This window comes from Ovis canadensis, chromosome 4, assembly GCF_042477335.2.
Source record: "Ovis canadensis isolate MfBH-ARS-UI-01 breed Bighorn chromosome 4, ARS-UI_OviCan_v2, whole genome shotgun sequence".
NCBI lineage: Eukaryota > Metazoa > Chordata > Mammalia > Artiodactyla > Bovidae > Ovis > Ovis canadensis.
In genome coordinates this window covers 53739828-53752079 of record NC_091248.1, presented here as the reverse complement: position 1 = coordinate 53752079, position 12252 = coordinate 53739828, and the positions used below count along the sequence as shown (strand labels likewise).

At 36.9% G+C, this 12252-nt stretch overlaps 1 protein-coding gene across 6 annotated transcripts in view; it reads right to left on the bottom strand.

Annotated features, from left to right (window-relative positions):
* HGF (hepatocyte growth factor) overlaps positions 1-12252 on the bottom strand; it is an 84387-nt gene that overhangs the window by 49866 nt on the left and 22269 nt on the right. For all 6 annotated transcript variants that reach the window (XM_069586664.1, XM_069586665.1, XM_069586668.1 and 3 more), the window contains 2 exons: positions 7883-8003; positions 6410-6528 (listed from right to left, as the gene is read on the bottom strand). In XM_069586664.1, coding sequence (XP_069442765.1) covers positions 6410-6528; positions 7883-8003 — 240 coding nt within the window. The remainder of the gene's footprint in view (positions 1-6409; positions 6529-7882; positions 8004-12252) is intronic.

Here is a 12252-nt window from a genome sequence, read left to right as displayed (position 1 = left end):
CTGGTTCTAACTGCTGCTTCTTGACCTGCACACAGGTTTCTCAGGAGGTAGATAAGGTGGTCTGGTATTCTCATCTCTTTAAGAATTTTCCACAGTTTGTTGTTATCCACATAAAGATTTTAGCATAGTCAATGAAGCAGATGAAGATTTTTTTTTTGGAATCTCTTTGATCTTTTTATGATCCAGCAGATGCTGGCAATTTGATCTCTGGTTACTATGCCTTTTCTAAATCCAGCTTGAACATGTGGAAATTTTTGGTTCATGTACTGTTGAAGCATAGCTTGAAGGATTTTGAGCATTACTTTGCTAGTATGTGAAATGAGTGCAATTGTACAGTAGTTGAAACATACTTTAGCATTGCTTTTCTTTGGGATTGGAATGAAACTGACATTTTCTAGTCCAGTGGCCACTGCTGAGTTTTCCAAATTTGCTGGCATAGTGGGTGAACTTTAACAGCTGCATCTTTCAGGATTTGAAATAGCTCAGCAGGAATTCCATCACCTCCACTAGTTTTGTTCATAGTAATGCTTCCTAAGACCCACTTGACTTCACACTCCAGGATATCTCGCTCTAGGTGAGTGACCAAATCATCCTGGTTATCTGGGTCATTAAGACCTTCCTGTATAGTTCTTCTGTGTATTTTTGCCACCTCTTCTTAATGTCTTCTGCTTCTGTTAGGTCCTTACTGTTTCTGTCCTTTATTGTGCTCATCTTTGCATGAAATGCTCCCTTGGTATCCCTAATTTTCTTGAAGAGATCTCTAGTCTTTCCCATTCTGTTTTCACACACACACACACACACACACACACACACACACACACACACACACACACCCCGCCCACTTAAGGCTTTCTTATCTCTCCTTGCCATTCTCTGGAACTCTGCATTCAGTTGGTATATCTTTCCCTTTCTCCTTTTACTTTCACTTCTCTTCTTTTCTCAGCTATTTGTAAGCCCCCCTCAGACAAAAACCTTACCTTCTTGCATTTATTTTTCTGGGGGATGGTTTTAGTCATCACTTCCTGTACGATGTTTTAAACCTCTGTCCATAGTTCTCAGGGACTCTGTCTACCAGATCTAATCCCTTGAATCTACTTGTCACCTTCACTGTATAATCATAAGTGATTTGATTTAGGTCATATCTGAAAGTGGTTTTCCCTACGTTATTCATTTTAAGCCTGCTGTTTGCAATAAAGAGTTCATGATCTGTGCCATAGTCAGCTCCAGGTCTTGCTTTTGCTAACTGTATAGAGTTTCTCTCCATCTTTGGCTTCAAAGAACATAATCTGTATGATTTCAGTACTGACCATCTGGTGATGTCTACTGGTGATGTCTGGTGGTGATGACTCTGTAGAGTCGTCTCTTGTGTTGTTGTTTGCTATGACCAGCATATTCTCTTGGCAAAACTCTGTTATCCTTTGCCTTTCTTCATTGTGTACTCCAAAGTCAAACTTGCCTATTATTCCAGGTATCTCTTGACTTCCTACTTTTGCTTTCCAATCCCCTATGATGAAAAGGACATTTTTTCCCCCTGGTGTTAGTTCTAGGAAGTGTTGTAGGCCTTCACAGAACTGGTCATCTTCCACTTCCTTGGCATCAGTGGTGGGGCATAGACTCGAATTACTGTGACTTGAAAATTTTGCCTTGGAAACAAACCAAGATCATTTTGTTGTTTTTGAGATTGCACCCAAGCACTGCATTTCAGGCTCTTGTTGACTATGAGGGCTACTCCATTTCTTCTAACAGATTCTTGCCTGCTGTAGTAGATATAATGTCATCTGAATTAAATTTGCCCATTCTTGTCCATTTTAGTCCACTGATTCCTAAAATGTTGATGCTCACTCTTGCCATCTCCTGCTTGACCACTTCCAATTTACCTAGATCCATGGACCTAACATTCCACGTTCCTATGAAATATTGTTCTATGAATATGTGTCCCATACATTCCTATGAAATAGTACAGCATCAGACTTTACTTTCACCATCAGGCACATCCACAGCTGAGTGTTGTTTCTGCTTTGGTCCAGCCTCTTCATTCTTTCTGGAGGAATTTCTCCACTCTTCCCCATTAACATATTGGACACCTACTGACTTAGGGGGATCATCTTCTGGTATCATATCTTTTTTGCCTTTTCATACTATCCATGGGATTCTTGAGGCAAGAATACTGAAATGGTTTGCCATTCCCTGCTCCAGTGAACCACATTTTGTCAGAACTCTCCACCATAGCCCATCCATCTTGGGTGGCCTTGTACGCCATGGCTCATAGCTTTACTGAGTTACACAAGCCTGTGATCCGTATGATCATTTTGATTAGCTTTCTGTGATTGTGGTTTTTGTTCTGGAGGTTGTGAAATTAAAGTTCTTACTTCTTCCGTCTGCCTTCTGATGGATGAGAATAAGCTGCTAAGTCACTTCAGTCGTGTCCGACTCTGTGCAACCCCAGAGACGGCAGCCCACCAGGCTCCCCTGTCCCTGGGATTCTCTAGGCAAGAACACTGGAGTGGGTTGCCATTTCCTTCTCCAATGAATGAAAGTGAAAAGTGAAAGTGAAGTCGCTCAGTCGTGTCCGACTCTTCGGAACCCCATGGACTGCAGCCTACCAGGCTCCTCCAGCCATGGGATTTTCCAGGCAAGAGTACTGGAGTGGGGTGCCATTGCCTTCTCCGAGAATTAGAGGCTTATGTAAACTTCTTGATGGGAGGGACTAGCTGTGGGAAAAACACAGTCTTGTTCTGGTGGGCAAGGCCATGCTCAGTAAATCTTTAGTCAAACTGTCTTTTGATGGGAGGGCTGTGCTCCCACCTTGTTAGTTGTTTGGCCCAAGGTGAGTCCTAGAGTGTATGGCTCTATGGCAGGGCTACTGGCAACCTCCAAAAAGGACTTATACCCAACACATGCCTCCCAGAACTGTTGCTTCCTGTGCCCCTGTCCCCGCAGCAGGCCACTTCCAACCCACACCTCTCCAAGAGACCCTCCAACACACACAAGCAGGTTTGGCTCAGTCTCTAGTGGGGTCACTGCTCTTTTCCCCTGTGTCCTGGTGTGCACAAGATTTTGTGCCCTCCAAGAGTCTCTGTTTCCCCCAGTCTTGTGGGAGTTCTGGAATCAAACCCACTGTCTTTCAAAGTCAGATTCCCTGGGGAGTCCCTTTGCCAGATCCCCTGGTTGGCAAGTCTGATGTGGGGCCTAGAACTTTCACAACAGTGTGAGCAGTTCTTTAGTATTATTGTGATATTCTTTGGTATTATCTGTTATGGATATAGTTATATAATTATTAGCGGTATGTAAATGATAAATAGTATGAATACATAGTATTTTCAAAGGTCTCTTTGTTTAGTGTCCCCAAGACTTTTACAGCCAGGACAATATACCCCATTAATATTCAGGTAGGATTGACAGTTTACCTTTTTTCAGTACAGTAGCAGGAGGCAGTTGTCAGTGGACAGGTAGGATATTGAATTTGATTGACTCCTTTGCAACCCACGCACCTCAACCAAAAGATTTTGAGAAAGAATTCATATGGAAAAAGAGGAGCTGAAATTTGAGGCTTTTAACCTATTCATGCCCTTAAATCCCTAGGACAGGCTTTTTGTTCCCCCAGGTTTCATGCACACTGATTTGGAAGCTACTGTTTCTAGATGATGAATGAGATAAGATCATTCTCCCTGCTTAATTTTTCAGTGTTTCTCATGGCAACTAGCTGGGATACTCTTAGATTCTACTTAATCTGCCTCACATTAATCTAATTTTCTCATCTCCTTCCATTTCTCTGTCTTTATCACATCCTTATCTATATCAACCTAATTACCATGTCATGAATATTGCTGTCTGCACCACTGATCATGTCTTTGCACACCTTTCATCACTGGCCTACCTAATCACAGCCATTTTGAGAGATGGAAAGCACCTTTCAGTAGATGTTAAATAAATAATAGCAGTTATAATTTTCTTATACAGTTGTTATATAATAAAACAAGAGTTTCAAAATCTGCCTTCAACTTTAGAGAAGACAAATGACGCAATCATAAACTCTATTCTTTTCTTCAAACATATTGAAAGCTCAGAATGAATTCAAGCAGTTGAGACTGAGAGATAACCAGAGATAGCCAGAGAGATAACCCAAGAATCAAATGATATAAGTAATACATAATAAACCAATATTCTTTTACAGCCAGTGCATATAAACATGTGTGTGGTATACAGGATTCTAATACAGCCCTTAAGATTTCTGCCCATTGATATATGTTCTGTAATCCCCTCCCCTTTAGTGTGGGTATAACTTGTGAATAGCCACTTGGGAAAGCCACTCCTGTAATTAGTCTATGTTGTACAACAAAAGTGAGGAGACTTTTTTTAGATGAATAAGACAAAATATCTGGAAGAAAGTAATCTGTTACATTTTCCAAAATTCCTAAATGCCACTTTATTTCACTAATTTTGATAAAAGTATAGTCTCTCTATATAAGTTTACAAACTAAAACTTAAAATATTTTAAAAATATTCCCAAACCTTAAAATAATTTTATCTTAACTACAATTGATCCTTGAACAGCATGGATTTGAACTGCATAGGTCCATTTATATGCTGTTATGGTAGATGCTATTACCTATTAGTACTACAAGACCCCACGGTTGGTTGAATTCACAGATACAAGGGGAGCCAGGAGAGTCAGTGCCACCTAATCATCATGTTGTTCGAGGCCCAAATGTACAGAGGGTTGGTTCACAAATTCTACCACCATTTTCTTAGAATTAGTATCCTATAAACACCACCCTCTGTTTAACAAATCCATCAGAATTGTTGCATGTTGTATAAATAGTCAACTCTAGACAGAAAAGAAAAAAAAAATCTACCTAACAGAAGTGTCATATTCATTGTATTTTTTTTCCTCTCCCAGTGTCTTTTAAAAATAGCCAATCTTGTGCATGCCAGTTGAAAGGTGAATGTGCCAGTCAATATGCATGTGTGTGTGTGTGTTTATGTGTGTGTGTTACTACTGGTCTTATTCCAGAGACAATTTATGAGTGCCTAAAACACACACACACACAAAAGGAAGGGAAACTATTGGTTTATTGTACCTGCTTGGTCTAGATAATGAATAGATCAATAACATTTAAAAAGTCAATGAGTTGCACTAACCCAGTCTATACAGAGAAACACTGTCACAAAAATCATCCTTTATTTTAAAGGACCAAACAGATGGTTCAGTTTCCTTGGAACACTGAGAGCCTTCCAGATTCTGCAGTTATTTCACATATGCCAGACCTGTCTCTTTTCTATGGGTTTTATTTGAGTTGTCCAAAACATTTCTTTTTATTAGCAGCTTTAAGTGGAGAGATATCTACCTTGGCAGTATCACAGTGTAGATAATACTGAATAAGTTTTGTTCAAAGAAAGTCTCATCATGCCAATCTAAGGAAATATGCAAATCCCTATGCATAGCCTAGTAATTGTATATTTGTCATTTGGTGTGCTGACACCTGATTATCTGTCTTTATATTATTCTCTCCTAATATACACATTTTTATATTAGCAAGACAATTTATAACATGATTACACTTACTAAATTTTTGCAATTCTACTAATTTGAAAGCATTTTAGGATCTTGTTGAAAAAAATAAGACTTCTTATACACAGAAGTAAAAGCATTATCTACATCTAATTATTATCCATGATAACTTTAGAGAAGAATAAAAATGTGTGAGTTAACCATGAAGGAGAGGACCAAGTGTACATATTTAAAGAGATATCACAAAGCAAGTAAGAAAAGAAGCCTTTATCATAAACTCAGGAGAGTAGGGTAAAGGCCAGGATGTAGAAGGGCTATAGGACTGCTAAAATACAAGGTGAAAGAGAATGCAGGCTGTGTACAAGGACAGCCAAAGTGGTGAAAATTAGCTACTAAAGATTAAAGATGTCTGTAAGAATCTTCTATTAGACTGTTTTCTGCGTTGCCGCCTCTGTCATTCACCAGAAGAGGTCCGTAGTCAGTTGACTGCTCATGTTATGTCTGGGAGGATAGGTTAGGGAAAGGATACAGGATTGGTGGGTAAGAGTCTAAGGTCCTCACTCTTACAGCCCTAATGACATTATGATACTGCACATAATCCCTGATCTTTTTCTCATTCTGCTTTTTTCTTTTCTTCCTTTCCCTTGATAACATGAGAATGTGTAGGCCTTTACCATGAGTTTGTTTTGTGTGTATTTGACACTTGCATGTGTATCTCAAAATAATGGCTCTCTGAAAATGCAAAAGATTGGATAAGTTTATGTAACACATTCTTATATCGTTAAAACCTATACGCATTAAAGTATCAAATAGTTGTTAACCTGTCTCACTAATAATCGCCTGCTTAGATCCAGTCTGTGAGAGGAAAAGGAAGCAATAAATTAGACCCTAACTTACCGCACATTTTAATTGCACAGTACTCCCAGGGGGTGTCAGGGTCAAGAGTATAGCACCATGGCCTCGGCTTGCCATCAGGATTGCGGCAATAATTATCATCAAAGCCCTTGTCGGGATATCTGCAAACCACACCAAGAAAAGTGTCATGTAAATCTTCCTGGAACATTACCCAGCCCTCAGCTCACAAAATAACTTTTGACTTAGCTCGGATACTATTAACTAGTGAAAGAAGAGATTTTTCTATGTTTTGCCTTATAAGGACTGCTAATCATTGACTGCTGAGTCTATGAATCTGCATATAGTACTAAGGCTAGAGTACCATCTCCTTCAATAATAAGTTAGGTCCATTTGGCACCTGTCCACCAGTTGAGGTCTCAAACTGAATCCCCTCTCACAAGCCCAATTAAGGAGAGAATTACATACATGTTGACCTTGTGTAGATTCTTTATTAAGAAAACAGGTCCTCTTCTAGAGCAGGCTTAAAGTTCAAATTGAAAGTTAGGTTTCAATAGCTATGTTACTAATGATAGCTCAATTTTGGAGCTAGAGCTTTCTAGGTCATGCCCTCACCTCCACCAGAGTAAAAGACAAACTCTATCACACCACTTTCTCTATACCCACCTCCCTTTAAATTAACAGGGTCCTGAATTGGTGGTTTGCTTTTAATTACTACCATATCCCTTCTGATCTCACTTGAAAGATGAGAGATGCACTTTAAAATAAAGCAGTTTTAATTTCATCTAAAGAGCAACAAGCAAAAAAGAGAAAAAAGAAAGAAAAAACACCATTTGGCAATTTCCAGAGAAAGGGGGAGAAAGACCTTCTTTTGTATTTATTTTTATTTTTATTCTTTATAATAAAAAAGGGGGAAATTTTCAACTAAAACATTGCCTGTTAAATTTATAGACCAAAATACATATAATTTTTTAACTCAACACGTTCTCCTGAGGAGAAAAGTAAACTTGGTTGCCTGACTTCCAGATAGGCAATTTAAAAATCTACCATAAGAAAGCAGCCAAGGAGTTGTTTACTCCACCTTTAGCCTGTGACATGGTGTCATACAGTGACCCCACTTTACCTGAGTCACAGGAAGGTACAGCACAAGGAGGAGATTGGCTTTTGGTTAACAACAATGCCATCCTCCCCAGCTTGGACACGTCAAAGTGGTTATTATTGAATGCACTTTTATCTTTTTTGCTTCCATGGAAGAGAAAGAGGAAGCATCTGTTAGTGTTTTCCTTTTGTACCCACTGATGCGCCTGTGTTCAGGAGCATCCTGATTTCAGGGACTCTCAACCTAATCAGCCAAGACCAGTTGACGCTGTAGTCAGCACTCTCATGTACCTCATCATAAATCCCTTTGTCCCAAGACTATCAGGAAAACATTATAGAGAGTTTCCATGTAATTTTTCATGGGACAAATTACAGTTTGTAAAGAGGATCACTTGGAAATGTGATTTGGTGGTATTTTACCTTTCTGGCAAGAATTTGTGCCGGTGTGGTGTCTGATGATCCCAGCGCTGACAAATCTTGCCTGTTTCTGTGTGATCCATGGGACCTCGGTAACTTTCCCCATTGCAGGTCATGCATTCAACTAATAAAATCAAAGCATGGCATATTAATTGCTTCTGACAGCAAAATCAAGAGCACCACTGTTCCATTTAAAGAACAGTAAATCACCTATACAGCAAGGGTATTTTTAGGAAAACTTATATACTATTTTAACTTTAAATTAGGGCTTAATGTCCATTAACAGTGGCATAAAATACTCCCTACAGAACTTTTCACACAGTTTAAATGGATTTTTTGTAGTTAGTGTCATACAAAATTACCATAGGGTCAAGATACTACCTTCCTAATTTTTGATAACTATCTGAAAGGTTCCTAGAAACTGAAAAGTCCTTGGGAATTTTCCCTTTGTTGGTCTATAATGCCCGGGATCTCAATATCTGTACTGTCAACATAATAGTGCTCCTCTTTCAACTCACCCTCCAATACATACACAGAAAATGCACCATTTAGAATGAGTACACATCATACTGCTACAGTTAATGCAAAGATCAGGACCTCACAGATTTGAGAGACCAGCTTCAAACAGTAATCTAGTACTATTTAAAGAATACAAATATTTTAAAAGAAAATTCCCAGTCCCTTTCTATTAGTGAGCATCCACATTGAATAACTGAGCAGACTTACATTCGTATCTAAAGCTTAGGATATGACCTACTATTCAACTTCTTGTACTCACTGTTTTTAAAAATCTATAAACTGATCTAACTATGCTAAATATCACTGTTGATTCTGTGAGGTTAATTAATAGTTTTCTGGCTGGCACCTTAAGCCACACTGAAAAGTCTGAATTATATCAACTAGCTGAAAATGAGACTTCTCAAATGGACAGCTTGATTTGATGTAGCACAGCAGGCATCCTGTGGAATAAATCATTGCTTGGCTTTCCTACGAATCCGGCAAACTTCCCCAAACACATCATTTGTATCTTGTGATTACTGATCATCTAACATTAGCTGAGTGGGAAAAGATATCAGGGTTTCATTTTATCCACTGGGATCTAGGCTAGTGAGTATTTATAGTAATTTGGGATATACTATTAGAATCATCACTTTTGAAACTTTGATTTTTATAATCTAATAAGACATTAACAATTAAATCTCTAAAACATGAAACCATTTGGCCTGATCTATATACTTCTTTTCATGTAGGTTAATCTATGAAGTAAGACAAGAGACAGATTCAGCTTCCTCTCATTTGATACTGAGCTCCCCCAGACAACAGTCGGTAAACCCCTAAGGGGGTCCAAGAGCATGTAGATAAAAGTGCTCTGGTTGGCAAAGATCAAATCCACATAGGTTACGTATCATCACATTTCAGCTTTCCATCTGAATAGGATTACAAGCTTACTTAGTCTCCACTTTGAAAAGAATGTAAGGTTTGATAGGTTCACGTATCATCGATCATTGTTGTTTGCTCCTTTGTATTGAATGGAAGCATGTAATAAAATCCTACAATCACAGATAAGGAATAAGTATACACATGTACAATTTCTAATCTTTAATAGTACTTAAGAATCAGAATACACCTATTTGTGTCCATCAGAAAATGCAGTTTATAAGAATATATCCTTTTCAAATTAGAGTGAATAAAATTATTTTGGGGGAAATTGTTGTGGGGCATTATTAAAAGAATGTTTCTCCTGAAACTTTAGAATTTTTAAATTTCTAAAGGAAAAATAGCTACACAGATGAAACAGGTCATTCTATAAGATGACCACTTTCCAGCATGAGTGGTAGATCAGAGCTTCTCCAGACTTTAATATGCATAAACGTCACTTTGAGATCTTGTCCAATAAAGGACAAGTTCTGACTCAGTGAATCAGGGTTGGGGCATTACTAGCAAGCTCCCAGTGGATGCTGATGCTTCTGGTTCTTGGATCTCACATTAAGTGGCAAGTTTGTAGTTAATCTGTTCAATTCTGAAAGTTCTTAGTGTTTGGCAGTAAGACTTTCAGGAGAGAATGGATTTTCCTTAGACCTTGAAGAATGGATGATATGTGGATAAACTATAAAGGGAGCAAAATAACCTAAATGGTACCCCAAAAATGAACTAGTATGCTATGTTTCTAGTATAGTGAAAGGAGAGTTATGCATGCAGGTGCAAACCTAATGAAGTTGAAAAAATAATAAAACTTAACATGAATAATGCTCAGTTTGGGAAGGCAATGAAAGTTGTTGTTGGGGTGGGAATTTAAATATATCCTGTGAGGACTGAGATGCTAAATATATAGTTACATAGTTTTTGATCATTCAGTATTTTGAACATGTAAGAAATCATTTGATCCTTGCAGTGAGGAAAGCAAAGCTCACAAAAGTTTTAAGGGACTTACCTAAAACAGAAAATGCCAGATCTGTAACTAGAGCACAGGTCAGACCCACAGTCCAGTGCTCTTTCCATTCCCCTAATTGCCTAACCATCCTATATATTTAATTTGTTTCCTACACATTCTAACTGGCCATACTTTAAGATAGACTAAAAGCAAAACTTTTAGGTCAGTCTCCCTGTCTTTTTTTAATATTGTCCTCATTACCCTCTTCCCTCTTTTTACAGTAGCCAGTTGTTCTGTTGGTTTCTCACCTATTGGAGGTTACAAGAAATGAGATTGGCTCTCTTATCCAAGGATGAAAAATGTGTGGTTCTTCCTTTGCATCCAACCATCAGGTTAGTCATAAAAATTACTTTGAGAAAGGCAAATTCTGATCCATATTTACTTCTCAATCTTCGAGAATTCTAAGACTCTTCTAAGTTTTCCCAGCTCATAGTCAAGCCATCCAGGTGTAAACCAAGTCCATCTAAGGGCTCAGGTGAAAGCATTAGCTAGATAATAGTTCAAGAAGGTAAGCATTGCATCTCCTGTTCTATGTTCTTTTGACTCTCTCTGTTACGGCTAATGTATTACTTAACCATTCCTGAAAGCTCTCCTCTTAAAATTTAAAAAAAAAATTATGTCCCAGTTCTCATAAATTCAAACAAAATCTCTATTCATAAGTAGAATATCTTTTTTTAATTATAGTTCTGCCCTAATTGATAATAGAAAAGTACACATGCTACACATTAATCATAAGTAAGATTAATTTAACACCTTTCTGGTATACTAACCAACTAAACTCAAAAATTGCTCTGTTCCATTTTTCTCAGTCATAAAGTCACAAGTGATCTGAGTTTACAGACTGAAACAACTGTTTTGAAAGTATCTCTCAGATAAATCCAAGCTGGTGATTACTTCAGCAAAACAGAATGTTTAAAATATGAATAGTCTCACAAACCCCCATTTATAAATAATAGTTTTATTTAAATCTTTGTTTTTATAAGTCTTTTGCCACACAGGAATTACGCATTTAAAGTTATGGCAGAATTATTTGGTATTTTATGTGTAAGTATTTAAAAATATAATTATATAGTTTTAAAATAATAAAATGCATTTACTTGAATATTTATCATTTTAAAAACCTGTTTCAATGACAAATGATTGCTTTTATTTTAAATCCCAAGCAAATGTTAAAGCAAAAAGTCAGATTTCATAAACCTCAATTTTCCATAATCTTTGAATTAAACATTAATGGTAGTATTTTCTTTACATAGTTATGTAAGGTTTTAAATGTGATAAATGAGTATTCATTTTCTTTTGGAATGCTTAATATACTTCAAAGGTTTAACTTATAAGAAAATAACTTCAATCTTTAAATATAAGATATATTTTTATGAACCAAAATTTCAAAATTTCAGATAATTATTTAAAGCAAATATTTTAATATAGTTAGAAAGATTTCAAAAAATATATAGAAAGATTTCAAAAAATATATACTGTTTTACTTGTCCTTTTCCAAATAGTCCAAAGTTGATTACAGGTACTTTAATTTTAAAATATACAAAATGATGGCATCTTCAATGTTTCATTCCTATAAATAACCTTTGGAACTTGACATTTGCAATATCCATATATTAAAATGTCTCACCCATACTATTTAAACATTGTGAATTTTGTGGCTTTTTCCCTTATATATATATTTTAATAGAAATTTACATCATATATACATTATTTTGCATATTTTGTATTATCCGTTTTGTAAATAACTCTTTCTCTATTAATGTTTGACTATGCTTCTTCTTATTTTAGATCTTCTTTATTAAAATCCTTCTAAAACATTGCTCATTTTAGTATGAGTTTAAATATCAAAGCTCAGTTCACAGTCCCTGATATATATTTAGCCCCCAGGACAGGTGTTGGTTTACTTCTCTCACAGGAGAGTTTTGCAAGTACTGTCAGACTA